Consider the following 23,688-nt stretch of genomic DNA (forward strand, 5'->3'; position numbering starts at 1 on the left):
TCAATATGAATTTCCTATTACCTTTAGAAAAATGGATCTGTTTATTTTCCTCTATTTTGTTCCTTTCTTTCTCTTGTCTCAATTTATTCTAATGGCTAACTTCCTTATGTCGTTTAAAATGACAAAGCAGACAAATTTTTCTAGTCATTTGTTTACAATTTTGTAAGAATATTATGATAATGGTAGATTTAATATACTCATTGCTTACTTCTGGAATGATTATTATTCTCATATTTGACAATAGTAATGTCCCTTAAACTAAGGCAAATTATGACATGTACTTTATTTGCATTCTTACTGAGTAGGAATTGATGTTTTCTTTTAAACCTTACATGTAATAATGGCGATACTTCACTCAGTATTTTGTATGATTAATGTTGTTTTTGTCATTTCTTATTCACATATACTGTTGTCCATAACTTTTACAGGCCTGCTGTGTTTTCAGCATAGACCATGCAGCTCACTACATTTTTTGTTGTGGAACTAAATTTGAAACAGGTTGTTTCTAAGCCGTGTCACTCATCATCACGTAATGGGTTGGGACTGGTCCCCTGTAATACGTTCTTATTTCTTCTCCCATTTCAAGCCAATTTTCATACATCAGGGGGTAAATTGTCACCCACCCACCACCTATTTAGAAGCAAATTACTCTGAAAGCGTTTCTCTTGCAGTTGGCTGTGGTTTATAGATGGGAAACCTTCCCTTACCTTCCAATACCCTGTGTGGTGAAAGTATTGCCTGGAAGCAGTCTGTCAAACTTAATTTTTGGCAAAGAACACTTTGCCATATTTTGTAGTCTTTTTCCAACCACTTCCCAATACAAGATTCTATCATGACTGTCAAAACATTCTAATTTTCTTTCTAGTTTATTCTCTATGGCCCCAACTCTTTGAGTGCCTCTCTTACTTTAATAAAAGAATATTCCTCTTTTGCTTTACTAACTTAATAACTTCCCCTCTGTTTTTCCTTGTATTCACAATTTTCACTTATTATACCTTGTGTATTTGTATCTGCCATCTCTCCCGCTTCCCATAGTAGCCTGCTTTGTTTCCCCCTCCCCTTCACTCCCTATTCCTCCCTCTCTCCCCTTTCTCTCTCCCCTTTCTCTCTCCCTCTTTTTCCATCTCTCTCTCTCTTTCTCTCTCTCTCGCTCTTTCTCTCTCTCTCTCTCTTTCTCTCACTATTCCCTCTTTCATGATGTGATTTTAAAATGGGATTATTCCTTCTGAAACTTCTATCCTAAATGATTGATGATGATAATCTCAGGATGTATATTTAACACAGTACATGTAGATATCCTGTTGCCCATAAAGTAAATGTTTTTTTTTACCTCTTTTTATGAAACGGTTGTGACAATATGATGTATTTTTGATAGACTGACTTTATTTCTTAACATAACTTTATTGGACAATGTAAAGAGTCATATAGAGATTGAAAAATAAAGTTATGAGAACAAATAAACTTTATATATCATGAATTAATCATATTGTGACAACCATTTTATGAAAAAGAAATAACAACAATTAACCCCACTTAAGGGGCACTCTTTCCAAAACTTTGTGTCATATTTTTAGTTAAGAATCACTGATATTTAACATTAAAAATACTATGCCAACCACTTTGCTACTGCCCTTTGTAAAATTAATATTTTAGTTATTTAGTAAGTTTTATACCTCTGTAGAGTATTATGTGTATTCATAGCAAAAACTTTTGTAGTTGTATTTTTTCCAAATAACAAAATGAAGCATGAAGGGCTTTATTTTAAAATGTATGTTCAAGTATAATCAAGATATGCAAATGTCAAAGTACGTAGTAATGCTAGAGGCCTTGGAAAGTTGAAGCGGAATTTGAAAGTTGAAGCGTCATTTGACTGTCTACTATAGCCATATAGAGGAGCACAAGCTTCAGTTAGACTGCACCTGTCATAGTATACATTTTGCCTAACAAGATTATTGTCATTGTTTGTTTGTATGTATCTTTATGAATGGAACCATGGAGCTAGAACATGATAGTTACACTGTTTGAACCCTGCACACGTAGGTCCATTGATGGTACACATCCTCTCTCAAATTACTCTGCATGCTCCTGATAGAGGGCTGAAATAGAACCCATGCTGGACCCAATTATGATCCGTCCAGGAAGCAAGTTATCTATTACCATTCTACAATATTTTAGGTATTCTGTTTCTCCCTGTGGTGGAGGATAATCTGTGGTTTGGAGCCACTTGTTCTTTTCAGAGAAACTGGAAGATGAAGATAGAGAAAGGGTACCAGAGTGGGAAAATCCATGGACAAACATACACACCTGAATAAATAAAAAAAACACTCTTTATCTTGATATAGAAGTTTATTACATTTTGGAAATGATTCTGAGTGAATTCTTATGTAGGAGAGAAAAGATATATAATTTTCATTTTCATATCAGATATTTTTATTTTCACACCTTACATACTGGGATGCATACACCTGCTGGGCTTTTCATTGATGAACCAAGGAGACATTTATAACCTGTGATGTATAATGCAGTGTTGCAGATATCTTTTTGGTTACATTTAACCAATAAGGTGTAGTACCTCATTGTTTTAACTTGAAACATTAGGAGGAAGGTGTAAAGTGAGATGAAACAGTTGGAGAAGTTAACATTCTGAATCTGAGACTGAGGCAAGCTGAGGCAGGTTGATTTGTGTAGCATAAGGCAGCCATATCCTAATGTTTCAGATCCAGAACTAGGTATACATGTGTAGTTGAACGTGTTTACAGGGTTCAGTGACGGGTCAAGATATGTCTTTCATGAAACAAATGTTACAATACAAGTTCTAACTAATCAATGTATAGAAGTTACTCTACCAAATACATATAAAACTTTTTTTTCACTTAGGCTAAAGAAAGTTAAAAGTTAACTTTAGGCCTTTACATTGTATGTTAAATACATACACAATCAGGTGAGGGGGGGGGGGGGGTGCCAATTGAATTTGAAAAAAAGGAAACAGATTTAATACAAGGTGAAGAAGTTGATAGCTTACTCTGCTTTCGTTGAAAACAGAAAACATAATTTTATCAAATTAAAGTTTTGTTACATGATTTATAGTCTCCAGTGCAAGTTGTTGATGAATGGTGAAAAACAAGATTGTTTTTCAGTCAGGTTATATCCTTTAGGTCAGAACTAAATGACTTCCTCTTTCAATAAATCAGATGGCTTCATGTCACTTTGCCTGACTCAAATGACCACAGTCATGGCCATGTAAAGGTGATTGCTACCTTGACCATCAGAATGACCATTACCCATTTGGGAATTGATATGTTCTTGTCTACGGTCATGGTATCTGTAGGGTATGCACTAATTAAATGTAGGGCTACAAAATACTTTACAGTGGAGATTCTTTTGAAGAAGTCAGGATATTATCAAACTATGAAATATGAATCCCTTGAAAAATATTGAATATATATTGATTATGTTGTTTATAGTTGATGAGTTGATAATGCAACCCCCCCCCCCCCTCCCCTCTCCACTGAAGTAAGCCCTGTCCCTGTAGTTCTTCAAATGTTTAGATGAACTAAAATATATCACTTATTGTCTGGCTGTATGTTTTTGTATAGCTATACTATAGGTAGTCTGAAAGGGGGGGGGGGGGGGGTAAACACTCTATGACGTATGCCCCCAAGAAGATGTATGATGTAGATTTATAGGGTAAAGCATTTACCCCCCTGTTATGTAATATCACTTCCTGGTGTACATCCTATATTCAGTAAGTCCATGTCTGGTATTTCTTTCCATCCAGTCTCATCTTATCTTGCTTGTTTAGAGCCTCTGGTGTATTAGAATGCTAAGCCAGTACTTCTCCATCTTTGGAAGATATGTTTATATTACAAACAGATGATTCAAGCTGAGAACAGGAAGTTACCAAGAACTCCCTGCATGAATGCTTAGAATGGTGCAGTGCTCAACTGCACTTCCCTGCATTTACATATTGCTGTGAATAAAACAGGAATACAATTTGCAGTCAGCAAAGTGTTTTTTTATTCAAATGAGTATGTGGATGTGTGAAAAGGAAGCAATTTGTATAGAAGATGTGTGCCACTGTCAAATGTTGATAACATCAATGTTTATGACTATCTGAAGTTGATGAATTTAGTTTGTGTTTCATTTTCTATAAGTTACTATTTGAGCTTTCAAATCAAGTCGATATAAAATATATAAAGGTAAATCAAACCACCTCATGGATTTTAGAAACCTTTGTTTCTTGGGGTTTTAGTATCACATTCACAGTAGCAACGATAAACGTATAGTCATGATTTATAGAACATTTCTTTCTTTTTCATACATCATAGATATATCACGTGCTATGTAAATCCAGAGTAGTATTATAATTGGTGTGATATAATCGGTAATTGGGTTTTATCTTATTTTTTCTATCTCTCAGGACTACCCCTCAACAAAGTTGGCCCACCCCGGCTTGAAACGGAAAGCTCAACACTCCTCATATCTCAAAATAATACACTCCAACTCAGCTGTCATGGAGGTTTTAGACTGGACTGGATTTATCCATATGAGATAGAAAGGACTAGAATATCAATTGAGCAGGAGCATTGCTCAGCGTGTAGTCCCAAAAGACACAGAAGTGTACTTACCATAGCAAGTGCAGATGTTGGTGACACTGGAAAATATCAGTGCTTATACAAGAAATATGATACGAAAATTAATAATGAGACATCTGCAAAAGTTTATGTTTATATTAGCTCACCAGGTAAGTTGAAATCAAGATTTATCATTGTATATCCATACCCCCCCCCCCACAAAAAAATACTTGTGAAATATTAGAATGCCAGATATTCTAACTTCTTGTGTACTATGTATCACACAAAATCTAATCTATAATAACATTATCATTTTGTGAATTGTGTGATTAGGTTTATAAACATAGCTTTTCTTTTCATTTATTGATAATTTAATCAGAGAGATAGCACTAAAAGAGTATGTGATGCATTGATATCTTTAATTGGAAATGTAGGAAAATATATGACAGACTCTATGTAAATCTAAAGTGGATGTGAGGTCCATCATAAATGCCTTATCTTACCATGGTATATGTACACGAATAAGAAGAGAACATTTATATTGTTGTCAAGTAAAAAAGCATGGGAGAATAATGATTTGCAGAGTAACATTGAAATGATAGATGTGAATGAGATTAATTAAGTTATCATTACCACATGGTCGGTATGATGCACCCATTTCTCCTTTTTGCATGAACAACAGTCCTTTTGCTCTTGCTCTTGTTTATGGATATGAATTCCATTTTAATTATTTACTTGCCTATCATATCTGTATATATATATATATAATATATATATATATATATATATATGTATAATTTTGATGATTATTGTTAACCATGCTTTTTTGACCTTTTCACCACTCGATCCTGCACCTGTATCAATGAACAGAGCACTTATTTGTGCCACCAGAATGGACACAAAACAATATTTACCGTGGGCAGCCATTTGTCCTGCCCTGTCGGACAACTAGCCCCAACCTCAATGTGACTTTGGTGCAACGTGGCACCGGAAGGGATATCACGGATCATCGTTACCATAGATACGACCCTAAGAAGGGCTTTCATATCTCAGCTAATCATCATGAATTAGATGGTCATGTTTGCTGTAAGGCCCAAAATGGAGAACACATTGACAGATCATGTTTCAATCTTAACTTTCAAGGTAAGGAATTGTAATTTTTGTTATACATTTTTGTGATATTTATTTTCAGGATACTGAATTGCAAATCAAAATTAATTTTCTGTTTCTGGGGAATAAATAAATTTTGATTAATTCCTAGGGTATTTTTTCATGTAAAAATATTAGGAGAAGAAAGTTGCATTGTTGATTAAATTGATATAAGGTGAAGATTTGGTAGATTTGATGAGACAGATATCTTAAGAGAAGTTAACCAGGAACAACTCAATCCAAGTGATTCAGTCTTAAACATTACCTGTAACATATGCAACTGTTTTCCTCTTTCTTCCGCTGGAGACAAATGAAACTATTCCTCCCAGTCTCTGTCCATTCTTTGTAAATATGGTTCAAATCAATTTGCTATGCTTCCATGCAGGGTGAAATAAGATCTTTGTGATATAAGACTACTCCTTATGAATCATGGTTAGTACCTGAATATAATACGGGGCTTCATCCTGTTTCATAGAGTCTGGTAAAGTTCAATCTTCTACCATAAACTTGCTCTCTGTCCTGTTTTGTAATTTTGTGATATTTTTCTCTGATCAACTTCAGAGCAAATCATTATTTAGATGTTTGCAGAATAGCTAGGAATCAGTTTGAGAAATTGTTTCCCTTTCATTCCTAATGAAAAATGACATTTGTGAAGAGCATGGCCATGAACTAGCATCTTATCTCCGTTATGCTTATCTTGTCAAAGACGCTCTTTTCCTCAAAGATTCTCTGCATCCTTCAGACCCTGCTTTCATTCACACTTGAGAGATATGGAGGTCTATGAGTCATGTCAAGATTGTGTCAAACTCCATATCCTTAGACGAAGCTTTATTGAATGTCTCTATAGATGGGTGGAGATATTGGTTAAGCCCCTTTGCGGAGATCTCTGTTTTGCTCTGACCAGTTATTAAGGCTTTGCTTATAAAGCTCCTGGGTTAATTCTATCCACTCATAAGAATTTGCCATATCATAAAAAATGTTAGCAGTTCGACTTGTTTCATTTTACTGCAATAAGTAAGACAATGAGACAATTGTATTTTTATTACATCTCTTTTTTTCATTTAATCACTCACAACATCTGTCATTCCATGACAACACAATTTGATTTGGAAATTTAATGTTATTTATTCTGATCACAATTTCTACTGCACACACTTCATAGTTTCAAGTTAATTTCCAAAGATCAAAGCTGATTTAAGAATATAAATATCATACTGTATCAAAATATACAATTGTTTTAACATTAGGATGCAACAAAATTGTTTTTTGTATTAAAAAAAATAACAACTGAGTTTCAAGAACTGGGTATAACTTATTAAATGAAATAGAATGTAAACTTTAAGCCTGATGCCTGTATTCACACAATTAAACATGAATTCAAAAGTATTATTTGAAAAACAAACACTTTATGCCTTGGATGCAATTTCTAATAAGTAGTTGGTGAGAATTATACAGTTTTGGTCTCGCTGCGTAGCAAAAAGCGAGACATAGGCGCCGCTTTTCCAGTGACGGCGACGGCGGCGACGGCGTTAACATCAAAAACTTAACCTAAGGTTATGTTTTTGAAATTTTAGTATAATTTTGAAAGTATAGGTTCTCATTCAATGAAACTTGGACTAAAGGGTTATCAAGTATTCCCAATCATGTGAGCAGAATTTCAGGTCACTAAATTAAGGTCAAAGGTCATTTCAGGTCAACCAACTTAGACTCTTTTGTGGCATCAACATCAAGATTTTGAATTTTAGCATAATTTAAAAAGTGTTTGTTCAAAGTCCATGAAACTTGTACACACGGGTTATCAAGTATCACAAATCTTATGACGCGAATTCCAGGTCAAAAAGTCAAGGTCAAAGGTCATTTTAGGTCAGTATGTGAGGATTATAAAAAATAAAAAATAAACAAAATCATTTTTTGTTATTTTTCATATTCCATTAAAGTTATTAGTCTTGCTACAAATTATAGTAAATAATTCTTCCGATGACTCTTTGATTTGATTTGATTTATTCGTCCACAATGTGGAAATATGCTTCCCACCAGCATTACAATAATACGAGAAAGAGAGTACAATAATATGAAACATGCAAAACAGTAAGCAAACAATTTCAGAACAGAAAAGAAAAAACAAAAAAAAGGACAATTTTCACTTCAAAATGCTGATTATATTAAGAGGATTTAATTGGGGGGGGGGGGGGGGGGGGCTGCTAATGAGCGACCCTGCCTATTAATAATATCCCAACCTCAATTTTCATCACATTGAATTGCGTAATGCAGGCGAGACCGGCGAGAGTGTTTCCCTTTTTTTAGATTATGTACATGAACATAGCTATTGAACACTCTGTAGTGTTTTATATACATGTATAATCTGTAACTTATTCTTCATTTATATGATAAGAAGTGGTCATTGGCAAGAATGAAAATCACTGTTTGATCTCTGTAAATATAAGCTATTCTAAGCCCTGTAGAGTGTTTAAGTCTGAAAGGAAGTGAGGTATTTCATTGACAACGTTTCCAAGCTGCATAAGGTTCATATGCTACTTGTACACAGACAGGATTTTACCAATTAGTTGTATTAAATATCCATGTATCTAGCTCGGACAAGCTGTTTAATATTGTACTACATGTACATATATACTAAATTTACTCCTACAGCATTTGAACACTGTGTAGAGCTAAGCAACATTGCATATCTATTTCACTTTGCAAACAACTTTTCTGCAACTCTTATTTTTACAAAAAATAATTTTTTTGCATAAAAATAACATAAGTTTCCTGTGTTTATTATCAACTATCTGATCCATACCTGTATACACTGTCCAATGAAGTTTTTAATATGTTGTCAGAGGCAAACTTTAATCAGCTTTGTCCTTGTCCATGTAAGGTATGAAATATTTAGAAATAACTTGGTGTTCAATCAGTAGATGTTGATGATACTGTAACGTGATCAAGCTATTTAAAAAGGATATGTTGTTCATTACAAGGGATATTAATGTGGTAGACAACCTGTCAATATGAATTAGTGAGCTTTGGTCTTATGGGTATTTGAAACATTCTGTTTTTCAAGAACATGCTAACTTATTTTTATATGTAGAATGTAGATCAGATAGTCAATAATAATAGTGATAGGTTTTAGTGTTGCACAATGAGTTGGCAAACATGGTTATTAAATTATTAGATTTTCCTATTAAACACACTTGTGCATGTAAGAAAATAATCCTATTTGTACCATATACCATTGAATATGCCCCTTGTCTCTAACAGCTGACATAAGTTAGTCTCCAGCAGTATAGACAGACTTCTAAGACAGGATTCAGAAATGAGAATATGAGAAGACTTTTCGAGCAATAATTGTGGTTACCCTAATTAATTTGTTAGTTTTTATGACAAAAATAAAGATTAAGTTACATTAAGATTACTGTTGTTGTGTGATACTCTTGTTGGATAACCCATTCTTAGATTACTTGTGTTCCAGATTTTCTGGAGCCTTGTTGAGTGTTGACCTAAAATCTTTTGCTTGTGTACATGAGTTTTGCGGTTTGGACGGTTGGTTTGAGGAATTCCTTGTTTTTTTTGTACTCTTCTAAAAGATATAGACATATTTTTAATGTTCAGTGTTGTAAGAATTATACAACTATTTGTAGGGCCTTCATACTACTGTGCAAATCATCAATCATACTCGGTAAAGTAGGGCCACATTTACCTGTACTTGCCCTATCATTCCTGATTAAATAGATATTGCTTCTCAAACTCAGGATTTTACCTACCGATTATTAAAAACTTATCTTTCTCAGCATAATCGACAATGTAATGCTCAATACATATCTGTATACTAGCATGCATGTAAATGATTTTTAAGTCAGAAACAGCTTTGTCATTTTTTCAATGGGTTTATACATGTATAGGCAGTTTCAGTTTGAATCATGAATACAATTTATAAATCAAAATTATTGTATGATGATATTAAGTTGAATTCTATGCTCTACGGTGAATACAAAGCATCAGGATACTAAAATATGATAAATCATTAAAAAAATATAAGATGAAATAGATTGTGCAGGGCTCCACATAAACCTTTTTGGGAGGGGGTCTGGATTTAAGATGTACATTCTGTGTGCAAGAGCCCCTTGCTTGTGTCAATGAAGATAGTTTCATGCCTAGAGAGACATTTTGTCAAACTGAACTAAATTCCCAGAGAGTCATATCCCCTGTGAGAAGCTAAGTGTTGAAAGCCTCATATACATGTAAGGATAGTTGTAACCATCTAGTACCTCTTTGCAACTGGAGAACTGTTCATATCCAGAGTACATGTATATCATCTAACAGCTGATATTCTGCGATAATCGATAGACAGTCTAAAAACCCTCACCTTCCCTATATTAATGGAGGTACTTTCATGAGATATCTCACGTGTCCCCTTATATCTACATTCACATTCAACAGGCAATCATACCAACCTCATACCCCTCATATCAATTGAGATACTTTTTTTTAAAGAGGACTTGAACAAACCATTGATTCTATGATTATAGGCAGTCAAAGACAATATCCCTGTAACATTGGAGATATTTTAATGTACTGGAGATATCTTTTCCAACTAAATCTGTAATAGATAATTTGTCAGTACGGTGTGTACTTGTCCCATACCCCTGTATCAATGGAGATACTTTCATGTGTTGTAGAGATCTTCTGAAGCCAAACATGTCTCATATTTCAAGGGCAGCCATACACACTCAATACCCCTGTAACAATGGAAATACTTCCATATAAAGGAGATATTTCTGATTGCCAAATTCATTTTCATATTTATGGACAGACATGACTACCAACCACATGCTTTGGCAAGTGTATTTCGCTTTTACCTCAAGTTTAGGTTGGCTCCTTACCATGGGAATGTCATCACTTATACATCAGCCATTTTGAGCCATACGGATAATACAGTATTAGGTAGCTGAGTACCCCTCTCTTTTCTTTGTTTCTCTCCTCTCTCTGCCTCTCTCTCTATCTATTTAAGAGTCACTTGTTTTGATACCCCTATCTTTGGTCCCTTTGTCTCTGCCTCAGTCTTTATATTCTATGTGTCTCTCTCTTGCTTTCTTCTTTTTATCTAGCTACCCCTCTCTGTATCTCTGTCTTGTTCTCTCTTCTCTTTTCTTCTCTTCTCTTTGAGAGTTGCTTGCTTTGAGACTCCTGTCCCTGGTGATGTGATAACATCCTGTGATTCACTCTCTACTCATCACACACAATCAGACCCCACCATGGGTAGCAAACTACAACTCTCTTCACAGTATGTCAAGCAAAATACACAAGTAAATGAATGGGAACCTAGTGGAAAGTGTTTGCATTAATTAGTTATGATGTAGGTTTACTCAATATTCACCTCTTCTTGATAAATGCACATGGAGTTTATAACTTTATACTGAGTTTGTTAAAAAGAGTTCAGTTTATTTTTAATATTATGTACATTAAAGTCACTATCCTCAAATGTGTTCATCTGAGTAGTAATGTCAGTTATATGTTTCAGCTATGTTGAGACTACTGGAATAAATAATACTTAGCTCAGTTAAAGTCAACCGGGCATCAGTCATATGTTTAGACTCATCTATCAGATGATCTTGCTCTGTTTCTGTCTCTAGAATATTGACATACAAGGGTGTGGCATAACACGGGTGGCAGCATTTCAGATGGATGTTATAATGATTCAATCAACTCTGTACGGTTTGCCAAGTACTATCTGTCAAGCCAAGTCCCTGTCGCCTCTCCATATTATTTAATCCTATTTGTTGCAGTACCTAGAAAAACCAAGCGAGAAAATGTGAATGGAATTGTCTTAGTGCACTAATCTCTTGTATATTATGGGCTAATTTAGGCTTGATAACTTCTGTTTCTATCTTCTGACATTGGGGGAAATAATTTGGAAAGGCTAACTCACATTGCTCCTAGGGTCATGTAGTCAACAAGATTGAAAGTAGTACCAACAAAAAAATTTTTAAAAATCAAGACTTTTCTCAAAGTCAGCTAGGTCGTGATATGCTGAAATATGAAATCAAACAAGCTTCTTGTGAGCTTTTCGTGATACAATATGACGGGAAATGACTTTCTTTGGGTTTATTGATATGGCCTTTGATATCATTCCAAGAATTTTCTCTTTAGCTGGCACACTTGGTAGTTTATGAGTCAAACTTTGTAGGAGATTGTATCCAAATGTTTACAGTTAACATGCGAAACGTTCACCCCCTACTTTGTCAATGTATGTGAGCAAAAAATATTATGTTTATGGTGTTTGGTTTCACTGTGAAGGCAAATAAATTCCATACAGTTTGTCTTTCAATAAAAGCATTTATAGATTGATAATTCAATTGTAATAAAGATCTTATCTAAAGTCTTTGCTTCATGGAAATATAGAATAGCAGGTTCACGTCATTTCATTGTGAACTTCCTTAGATAAACATATTTTGAGATCTATTTTCTAAATTTGGCATAGAAAGTTTGCCTGTGAATTTTCTTAATCACCATATCATACATGTAGATGTAATTCACTTCGCAGGTTTTGCTTGGGAAATTTGTTATTGTCATATGAGAGAGTAGTAGAATACAGTGTTGACCTGTAGTTGGATTTTCTGATTATTGATTAAGTTTTCGTCTTATTGAAATTTGTACAGCACCCTCGATATTCAAATATCTTTAGAAACCAAAGGGTACTACTTGGGGGCCTCTACACCCATATTGTACCCCTACCATTACCCCCTCATCACCCCGACTCCCTGTGAATAACCCAGACATGACACAGGTGGATCTCTCATGTCAAATGATTCACTCTGAATGATAAAAGAATATATCAAATCTCTCCTGTTTCCTGCCTCTTTTCCTGCATCTCTTTTGTTCCCTCATATTGACTTTAGGGCAGCATGACAAAGTGACATTGTGTCAGGGAGAGTAGGATGATCTATTCTCTTTTGTAATGCCCCGTTCTTCTCAATCAGATTTAGTTGATAGACAAAGGTCTGATCATCCCAGTGTAATTCTGTTTATGTAATTCATTTATTGTAACTTTAGCATCTTCCGCAAGTTGCCATTCATCGCCTCACTTTATCAGAAAAACTCAATTTAAGTTTCCAATTTCCAAATGGCATCACTTTTTTATGATACAGCTGAAGTTTTGATTTTTTGTTCATTTGGGGGGAGAGCAGGTTTCAAACTAAGACCATTTTATCCAAAGTCTATGAATATATCCTCTTGGTCGTGATACCCTTCACAACTTGTAATGAAGCCCCTTCTCCTCACCAGTAATGAACTCTGTATACTTCCTCTGACTCAGTACCCAACACAATGTCAACTCACCCCTCTCTCTCTCTGTCTCTATCTCCTCTCTCTCTCTCCTTTTCTCTCCTTCTCAGCACTGTCTATCTTCTCCCCTCTCTCTGTCCTGTCTCTCTCTCTCCTTTTCTCTCCTTCAGCCCTGTCTATCTCTCCCTCTCTCTCTGTCTTTCTCTCTCTCTCTTTCTCTCTCTCCTTTCGCCCTGTCTATCTCTTCCCCTCTCTCTCTGTCTTTCTCTCTCACTTCTCTCTCCTTCAGCCCTGTCTATCTCTCCCTCCCCTCTCTCTGTCTTTCTCGTCTCTCCTTTTCTCTCTCCTTCAGCCCTGTCTATCTCTCCTCTCTCTGTCTTCTCTCTTTTGCTGTATCTTTCGTTTCTCTCACATTTCTTCTTGATGCTTCCTGGATTTCTGAGAAGCATTTCCTCCAATCTCAACATTTTACCCAAAATGTTTCAACATAAATGTCAGAGAATGATTCAAATTGGATGAGGCATCATAGAGACATGACGAGCTTTAACACATCTCATCTATTATCAGCTGGAAGAGAATGAATGCCATTGGCACTGATTCACTACACATGTTAACCTGACATGCACTTCCTAGTGGAGATACAGTTGAAAGTTTTATGGTCAACTCAAGTTTAAGAAAGGAACTGTTCCTTTTCCTGAAAAACGTGCCCCTCCCGGGCTGGGCTATACAACGGTCATGTCTGGAATGCATTATCCATTTGCTGTTCTTTCATTTCATAAAGTGAATAATTATGATGACGAGAAATAAAAAATAATTGCCAAATGATTGATAGGCTCTTGTAATGCATATTTCCAATTGTTTATTTCTATCAATAGTATTATTGTAGTGTAATATACTTTTTTTATAACTTTTTGTTTATACTATATATATTCTAGAATGAGTCATTCATCCTTTCTGGCTTCTATTTCAAAGTATACTTTGTTATTTGTCAGTTGCCCTTTAATGCTTTTTCTATGTCTACCTGTCTTGTTTGTACATGCATTTTAATTTCTACATTTGTTTATTTTTTATCTTTCTCTCTCTATCTACCTGTTTATTTCGCTCCCTATGTTTCTATTTTCAATCTCTCCCCTTACTAATCTCTCTTAATTTCCATTTTATCTCTCTCTCTCTCTCTCTCTCTCTCTCCCACTCTCTTTCTGCCACTGTCTCCTACAGAGCAAGCACCAGTGTTGGAGCCTCGAGTATCTATCAGCACTACTGAGGTTCTTGAGGGTTGGGAAGGGTTCAGTGTAAGCTGTGAGGTCTCGGCACCTGCTGATAGTCTACTGGACGACCTATCTTGGGATTACCCTGCTGAGATGGTAAGGATACAATACATCAATATATATTCCTGGGACTGCAACCTCAATTGTATAACCAGATGTTTCCCACCCTCCAGAAGCTGCTGTTTTTGTCATTATTTAGGTGTTTTTTATTTACTTCTTTTTGTAAATGGTTACTTTTTTGCTTATGTTTGCAGTTCTTTAGTTATCATCTATTAGATATGAATCTCATTTTTTATTGAAAGTGATGTAGTGCTGACAGATTTTCAGGGAGGCTATTTTATGTTTGAAAAAAAATCAAATCATTAGTTATTAATTCCATATTTTGGATAGACCATTTTGAAACTCCTTGAAATTGTAATAGTTGTTGCAGAAAAAAGTTTTCCACATTCACCCAAAGTCATAAACCATTTATAAAGTCAATAAAATAGACACTAAATCTGTGCTCTAACCATCCTTTGGTGAAATAAGCTCTGAGCAAATGCCACTATCTAGAGCAAGTTCCAGATCACTTTTTTTCTACCCAAGCAGTCGACCCCCAATTTTTAATTTAATCTCAATATAAATTATATGATCCTGTTAACTTCATTTGCCTTTGCTGTCTTGTATGAGTTCCTTTTTATTGTAAGAGTTGATATATTTAACAGTTGAGGTGTTTCTATTGTATAGAAGGGTAATGACCTTGTTCATCTTATAATAACCTCAAGGATGATCAATCAACTCCTTGAGATACCTACTGATGTGGATTCCAGGAATCAGAAGAGAGAAGAGAGAGAGAGAGAGAGAGAGAGAGAGAGAGAGAGAGAGGGAGATGGGAGAGGGAGAGAGAGAGAGAGAGAGAGAGAGAGAGAGAGAGAGAGAGGTATAGGTGTTTGTGTTTGACTGTAGGGTAGTTTAGGTAGGCTAGGGGTTAGATATATTTTTAGGTCCATGGTTGGAAGCAAGAATTATGTTGGTGTAGGATATTAACATGCAGCAGGAGTACTTGTCCTACAACCAAATAATGAGATTGAGGGGAAATAGAGAATAATAGTTTAATAAAAAGATTGGTCCAAGAAAGAGAAGATTTGACAAATGAGAGTCAGGTTTATAATAATTTGAAAATCAAGGAAACAGAAAAGAAAAGTGTAAGAGCAAGACATATTAGTTGGCAGTCCTCTATAACAAGCAATGCATATCTTTACCACAAAATATGCTTTCTAGAAAGTGAACAAATTTCCTCTTGGTATATTCTTCATATAGCTTAGCTGTGCTATACAAATGTGCACTCATTTTGCATCATTCATAGCATAGCATGTGTCATGTACACAAAATATTACACTTTATGAGGAAAGGGTAATTCCTCTATGCATTATTTATAGACCACAGTAGCATCAATTACCAGCACCAACATCACCTTCTCATAACTCAAGGATGTGGTGAGGAATATATTCAGGATGTCCATTTTAAAGTATATGAACTGCAACATCAGATTTCAAACTTTGATATTTCCTCTCATTGATGATATTACAAACCATGTGCATCATCAGTCAATGTGTCTTACATGCCTCCATTGCATACATGACACATGGATGATTGTCAGTGTAGAGACATGATAATGTCCCAGGTCCATGTATGTACCACATATATTCATGAAATAAAAGTACCTCCATTGCTACAGGGGTAGTGAAAAGCTATAACTAGCAATAGATGTGAATATTGACATTTTTACCTGGGAACAAAAGCAAAAAAGAAGATGTTTTATCCTCTTTAAACCTTGACACTCTGTACAAATAAAAAATCTTCTCCATCACAAATAGCAAAATACAAATTTCAATGACTTTAGTAGTGTCTTATTGTCAGATATTTAGATTTAACAACACAGTTACACAACAAAATATTATTACTAGTATTATGTTTTGCATATGAGTTGAAATTGCTGGCTGATTTCTAAATTCAGTATATAAACAAGCAACATCTGACATTCAGTCAGAATGAAGCTTGAACCATAGGCCTACATTATAATACATTCAATCATATGATGTCATGTTCCTACCAGACGCACAGTGGGCGGAGTTGTTTAGTGGAAACCAGGAAAAATAGTGAAAGTGGAACCAAAATAGTCTGAATCATAATCCTAGTCTCCGGTGAGATTTTCCAAACATAGAGAACATGTTTTACGATGCTTACACATCAGTGTTTCAGCTTGCTACCATATGTAGGTATCACTAAACAAGGGATCATGAAGAATAAAGCAAGTTATCTACCACATTTAGCTTGTAAGTGAGAGAGGCCTATGTAAATGATACCAGAAGGAGTCTTGTTTATCATATCACCCCTTCCCTGCTCTCGAATAACTAAAATGTTCAACTTTCAGTCTTAATCTCTATGTTTTCACACTAGAAAATATTGAAAAATATTATGTCTCTTAAGCTATCATATTGAAAGTCTATAATGGGTAGGGCAACTATCAATATTAAAGATTAAAGCTAATCATTCTTAATCGATCAGAAAAAATTACACTGGTATATATATTACAGTTTTTAAAGCACTTACAAATCTCTTTTTGTTTTATGACTAGAAATATACCATCTTCTTGTCAATTGAAAGGTATACTATTCTTACGAAACTTGAATTTGAGGATACCATAATGTCCTTGTGTAACTAGAGACATGTAGCTTAGCTGTATGATTCATACAACGTCAACATAAAGCCCGCAGGTGGCATGAAGGAGATGAAAGGTTACATTGATTCTATTTTTGTTGATGAGAATCCAGGCCTCTTCCTTATCACTGATGAGGAGTGGAGATGAAGACAGATAAAGGAAGTGTGATTCCCTCAAAGAAGCTTCTTATAGTAAATTTATCTCTGCTGCTCAAATATCCCAGGTCCTCTCTCATGCTTTAACTTGCCATCTGTTTCTACATCTAATATGTGTACTGAACTAAATTACATATGCAGTATGATTCAAATGATTCAAATTAAAAATTAAAAAAAATTAATAATATGGTTATTTGTATAGCGCCGGTATCCGCCAGGTTCTGACGCTCATGCAAAACATAATACAAGAATAATTATATCACAAAAAGTATGCAATGAAACAACAAATATAATAGAAAAAGCATGAGAAAAGAAGAACCAACTTGAAGCAGAGCTTGTTGAAGTGTTAGTTCTTCAGATGCTGTTTTATAATATATAATATGTTCAGTATATTTTACAAGATAATATAGGGGATTCGAAACCATAATAACATAATTGGTTAGTCCAACTTTTATACATCAATAATATTTGGTTAGAGATTAATATTCATTAAATGTCAATACATTCTTATTTCCATTGCTGGAGTGTTGTATCAGGCATAGGGTGAAGCTGCATGTGCCCTACTGTCCTCCCCATTGAAAAAAAAATCAATGCACCTTGCAATGGATAAACATCTCCCAGACTCAGAAGTATTACCCCCACATTTGTCATTTATAACTTCCTGAATTAACTGAATGCACCACTGGAATGAATTATGCTTTTTAAATCAAAGCAGATTTTGAAACTTAAAGTAGATATTTATTGATTTTGAAAACTAACTTTATTTTCATTATTGCAAAGTTGAAACTTTGATTCGACAAGGTTATCAAAATTCAATGCTTGGAAACATTCAAAGTAATGATTATTATAAATTACAAAACGCTCAAATACAGCCCCGGCATAGCACCTGAACAGCTCTCCAAACGCTGCTGAGATGTGTGAGATCACAGTATAGACATGACTTGCACAAGCAGACGATGTCCCATGACATCTCACACATTTTCAGTGCCTGTGTTTTCATCTTCTCTCAAGTTTTTTCTCTTACTTCACTACCGTCAGGCTAAGTGTATAATCTATTGCCTCGCTCTAAACCCCACGCATGGCTTTATTTTGATGAAAATGCAGCGATAAAAAATAAAGGAATCTGTCGCTTGTAAACAAAATAAGACGCCATTGTATATTCAGCTGCACACACCGGGGTATGTTCGGCGTTTCAAGAGGGGACAAATGCCGTCCTTAATTTCATTCCGGGGGGTTTCCAATTTGAAAGTCTGGTTTCTTTGATTGTTAATTAACCCCTATGATGTGTATTTATAAGCAAAAGATTTTAGTTATCAGAATCAGGTCATATCCCCTTTTGAATGGTTTGACATGCCATTACATTTATATACAATAAACTCATTATAATTTGAGAAATAATAGCTTTGCAATTATGTTCATTCTCTATGGGATGTCGTCTGCTTGGGCAGTGTTGGTCCATATAGTGACGTTATTAAAACATCGTTATTTTTCTGGCGAATCTCTCGTAGATCCCAGCTGCTATGGAGGTGGTTGTATTTGTATTTTTATAAATCGCCCGATATGTAGTTGATCTAAAACTTGTACGATGGCCATCTGTTAGCTTACCAGTTTCTAGTGATACATTAGTTGAAATATTTGTGATCTTCTTTGAATTTCACCTTTAAGTTGTAAAGTTTTCATACATTCTATACATAACACTTCAAAATATTTGACACCAATTCCACTTCAGATTGCAGAGCGTCAAGATAGCAACTACAAGATAGTGACTGATGGGAGCACGGAATCAGTAAGAGGTTCTAGCTTGGCAATGCAGAAGTATGTGAGTACTCTTAATGTGGTACGTGCTCACAGCTATGACAATGGAACGTATGTCTGCATCGCTACAAACTTCTGGGATAGCTACTTTGCTGAGGCATCTATCAATGTCATAGGTGAGCTTAATATCCTGTAAAAGTGAACAAAGCATTAATCATTTTGGGAAGCCTTCCTGTGTTGACTCTTCTATTTATTACAGCATAAATTTGAGAATGTTGATTATTTCAATGTGTCATGAAATTTTACCCTGGCCTGTAACTTTGTAAGAAGCATTTTTGAGCAAACTTGATATTGAGCCATAGTAACATCTAATTGAGGGGGAATTCATTTGTAATTCATTCATATAATATGCAAGTTAAGATCAATTTTGAAACAAAAAGATAGATACATTATTATATTTTCATTTTGGGATATTGCATGAAATACCAGACAACTGCAATCTTTCATATTCTATTAACTGTGTTTCATTGATAGTATATAGTAGGCCCAATGGCAGGTTTTAAAACCAAGGTGCAAGTTTTAAATTCAGGTCTTCAGGGTTGAGTGAATAATACTTCTAGGATTGAAATGATCTAAGATCCAAATTGGTTTATCAAGATCATCTTTGTTATTGTCTTTCTTTGCAGGGGTAACACATCTGAAGAGAATTGGTCCTCCTAGGATCAGAAGCAACACCACAGAGAGATTCCTTCGCGAGAATTCTACTCTAGAGATCCGCTGCACTGGAGGTGTAGCTCTAGAATGGATCTATCCTGAAGCTGTCAGGTCAAGGGTTAGTTTGGGCTCTCAGGCCTGTCCAACATGTGATAGCAATGCCCACTTCACCAGTACGCTGACCGTCCGAAGTGCTAGACCACAGGATAGTGGTCAGTTCCAATGTATCTACAGCCGTTATGTGGATCATATTAATAATGCCACAGCAGCAGAAATCAACATCTTTGTAGCAGCAGATAGTGAGTTTCTCAATTATCCTTTTATTTGAGATGAATGTTTCCTTGTCCAGGAGTTGATAGCAACACTTCTCTGCATTTCTATTTTCTCTAATTAGTAATATCCTTCATAACTCATTATAGTTGATTTGTTTCTTGGTTGTATTACAAATTGCATTGTATAATAAATTGATTTACATTGTTCCCTAGACTTGAATCAATATAAAAAATGAGCCTTCAAATTGCTATTTGAAACATTTTGATTGTCTTTCTTGTTGCACATATGACATAAACTGTATTTTATTTTATTAGACATTTTCCATGTTTGGTAATATAATTGTTCTGTCTTGAGTACTGTATCATGTGATTATATGTATGGAACTATTTAAAAAAAATTCAGTATGTTTATCAAATGACTATTGGAATATTGTTATGCCTGTTTTGTTTACCCAGATGCTCAGTTACATAGTAAAGGTCCTCCCATCATCCATGTCAACAACTCCCATATCATACAAAACGAGTACCAGAACCTGGAACTCCGCTGCACTGGGTCCTCAACAATAGACTGGTCCTGGCCTCAGGATGCCACTGAGCGAGTAGAACAAAGATCCATTGAATGTCCTACCTGTCCTGTGGCCTTACAATCTACCAGCACCCTGAAAGTATCCAATGCCAGTTACAAAGATACTGGTTTCTATCGATGCTTCTACTCACGATTCTCAGACAGACTCACGCCAGAGACAAGCGCAGAGGTTTATGCCTATATCACATCTGATGGTAAGTCACCCATGGCATATGGTTTGCTTGGAACCTGGCGGGCATTAGCTTTATTTGATGCAGGATAGTAATACCAATTGAAAACCTTCTAATGTTGTATTGATCATATCCACAGAGAAAGATATTCCAAACATGATTTTTACAATGCAGATCTTTGCAGGACATAATACTATTTTGTAATATTATATTTGATGGTGAATATTAAAATGATAGAAATTCTAATGTTTGTTTGACCGTAGAGTATAAAAGTGATTTGACTATATAATATATAACAAAATGAGAGTATATAATATGTTTAATATATGTGTAGCTTTTATCAAACAGAAGAGTATATTCTATTTTGTGCTTTTTGTCTACCTTTGAACATACCAGTTGATGCCATGAAGCTGTTTACCATCAATGGTTGGTATTACTGGGCCAAAATCATCACTGGCTCATCCTACACCATCCCATGTACCGTGACTGATCCTCGTATCAACGTCACTCTAGAGTACGGCAATGAGATCTTATCAGAAGAGGGATCTGTGATCACCTACGATCCTAGAGTAGGCTTCAAAGTACCTGGTGACTATAAGCACACCCAGTATAACGATAATCTCATCTGCAAGGCCAGGAAAGGCAACCTTACACAGATCAAGAAAATCCTTCTCAACTTTGAACGTGAGTATCTTTTGTTTATCTTGTTGAACTCACCTTCTTACTTTCCTTGTCTGAATATTGTCAACTTTTGTTTTTAGAGTGGTTCCAGATGCCATGTTGCAAACTGCAAATGATTGCCTCATTAGCCCTAATCTTGTAAAGCAATGTTTTGCATACTGCAAATGATTGCCTCATAAGCCCTACTCTTGTAAAGCAATGTGTTGCAAACATTGATGTGATGACATTAGCTGAGACAGACCATTGAAGCAGTGGCGCGATTTTTTACCTCTTTAATTATTTTTTTGACCAAAAGAAAAAAGTGCTCACTACGCCAACTGAGCGACATTTCGTACGATTTTCAATTTTCAAAAGACCCCCCCCCCCCCCCCCCCCCCCCCCCACTGAGCAACTTTTTGACCGGCGCAATTTTCAAATTTTTGGAAGCATAAAAAAAAAACAGTTGGGCCCCCTCCCCTAAGAAATCCTGGATCCGCTTGATGTGAAGGGTTGTAATTTTCCACCAAAAGAAACAAGATAACCCTAATGTCTTTGATTTATGAAAGTTCAAAGATTGTAAGTACCTGGATATTTCTAGCCCTTCATACTAGTGTGTATGAATCTCAGTACTCCTATTATCTGAATGGACTTCATTTTACAATCATGTCACACTCGGTCTTTAACATATGAAGTTAAGACAAAATCTCCTTATCTCTGTTTTTCAAAAAGAATTAAGGAGTGTGTTTTAAAGTGTATATGGTCAGGTCTTGTTGTCATAACAACTCATATGACATCAATGATGACAAACGTATTTAATATCCTTGGAAGGTCTAAGGTGCTGAAATGGGTTGTCCTTTAAGTCAGAGATAAGACTTTTAAAAGCTGACCTACTTTGAAAAGTGTCAAAACCAGGTACAGAGAAGATAGAATGGTAACCTCATTCATATAGTGTCATTCCTAGCAAGTACAGGCCTATGTAGCCTTCTATGGGAGCCTGTATGCAAATTATAATGATCACAAATTCTGTCGTAATTAATCTTCACTTTACCCTCTTGATCTGGTAGGTAGTCTGAGACAGGAAGATGATCAAATCCACCATCGGAGATGTGAAAGATTTAGATTGAAATAGAAATGGTTTTTGAATTCTTATGGTAGCTAATGGCTGATTTGCAAAATCATTTGCAAAGACATTAACATATGTTCCATTCTTCCACATTAGTCTGACATGAATTCAATTTCCTCTCGTTTTGGGGAAGGGGAAGGGGAGGGGTTGGTAACGTGTAAGTCAATCTGGAAATAGTTTTATCCGTAACCTAGATATTATGCTAGAAATAAAAAAATGTTCCTAAAGAAGAATCCATTGTTAATGGTTTACATTGCCTTCCAGAATTCTGTCATTACTCATACTAAACACATATATTTTGATTCTATTTTCTTGTCATTTCATTGCCATATACTTTCTTTATCAAACATCTTAAGAGTGAGTTCAGATTTATTTGTGGGCTATCTTAGCATCGGAAGCCCTTTAAGCACACAAGACAAGGTTGTACTATTTTCTCTGAAGTTATCCAAGTTTTTTTTTTTATGAACTCACTCAATTGTCAATCATACCAGGGTCAGCGTTTCCAGGAACAATAAAAGAAATCCACAAAGTTGATTGAATGCCAAATGAAGATACCTGTATATGTTTGCTTTCAACTAGGAAGAGGCCCTTAATTGCATTGTAATTCACGTTTCCTGAGTTGTTTGGATTCTAGATATCATCTCAGTTTGCAGCCAAAACCCTCCCCCTCATGATTGATGTTTGAGATCTGTTTCTGCTTTTGATGTAGTTGCATCCCTGAATCAATCAAAAGATATTCTCTCATGAAATGTCCATGCTTCTTATGTACCAAACACAGACCCTAGCTGACACAGAATATTGCATATAGTGGTGTAAGCAAAATACAATTTCATGACCACATCTTTAGATTTGTTTTTACAAATTTGTTTTGATAGCTTAACTGTAAGGATGCAATTATGCATGCATCAGGGCCAAACTCCTCATCTTCAGTCACCTTTTCCCATTGCATTTTCTAATAAAGCACTTTGTTCATAATAAGATGGAGTTCCTGTTTACATTTACTCCATTATGATATTTTCCAAGTTTTTAGACCATATTTAATTTGAGTTTTGAAACAACGGTTGTATAAACTACCTCATTCTTTTTCTCTCAGCAAAGGCACCTGTCCCAGCTCCGCAGATCCAAGGTCCCATCGAGCAGGTCAAAGGTTATACATTCAATGTTACCTGCAATGTAGAATCACCCCTTGGAATCCAGATCAGGTGGAAATGGGACTATCCAGGTCTTCATGTAAGTTTCAGTTTCAGTTTTAGTTTCATATTTCACAATAATTCACATAG

General features: G+C 35.4%; 1 protein-coding gene across 1 annotated transcript in view; it reads left to right on the forward strand.

The window, feature by feature from the left end:
* Window positions 1-23,688, forward strand: part of LOC579837 (vascular endothelial growth factor receptor 1) — a 57,608-nt gene that overhangs the window by 18,285 nt on the left and 15,635 nt on the right. The window contains exons 2-9 of the mRNA XM_779931.5: window positions 4,421-4,744; window positions 5,445-5,717; window positions 14,223-14,368; window positions 18,858-19,059; window positions 19,570-19,896; window positions 20,326-20,649; window positions 21,022-21,309; window positions 23,502-23,638. Coding sequence (XP_785024.4) covers window positions 4,421-4,744; window positions 5,445-5,717; window positions 14,223-14,368; window positions 18,858-19,059; window positions 19,570-19,896; window positions 20,326-20,649; window positions 21,022-21,309; window positions 23,502-23,638 — 2,021 coding nt within the window. The remainder of the gene's footprint in view (window positions 1-4,420; window positions 4,745-5,444; window positions 5,718-14,222; window positions 14,369-18,857; window positions 19,060-19,569; window positions 19,897-20,325; window positions 20,650-21,021; window positions 21,310-23,501; window positions 23,639-23,688) is intronic.

This window comes from Strongylocentrotus purpuratus, unplaced genomic scaffold (genome assembly GCF_000002235.5).
Source record: "Strongylocentrotus purpuratus isolate Spur 01 unplaced genomic scaffold, Spur_5.0 spur5_scaffold_11, whole genome shotgun sequence".
In the NCBI taxonomy this organism is placed as follows: Eukaryota; Metazoa; Echinodermata; class Echinoidea; order Camarodonta; family Strongylocentrotidae; genus Strongylocentrotus; species Strongylocentrotus purpuratus.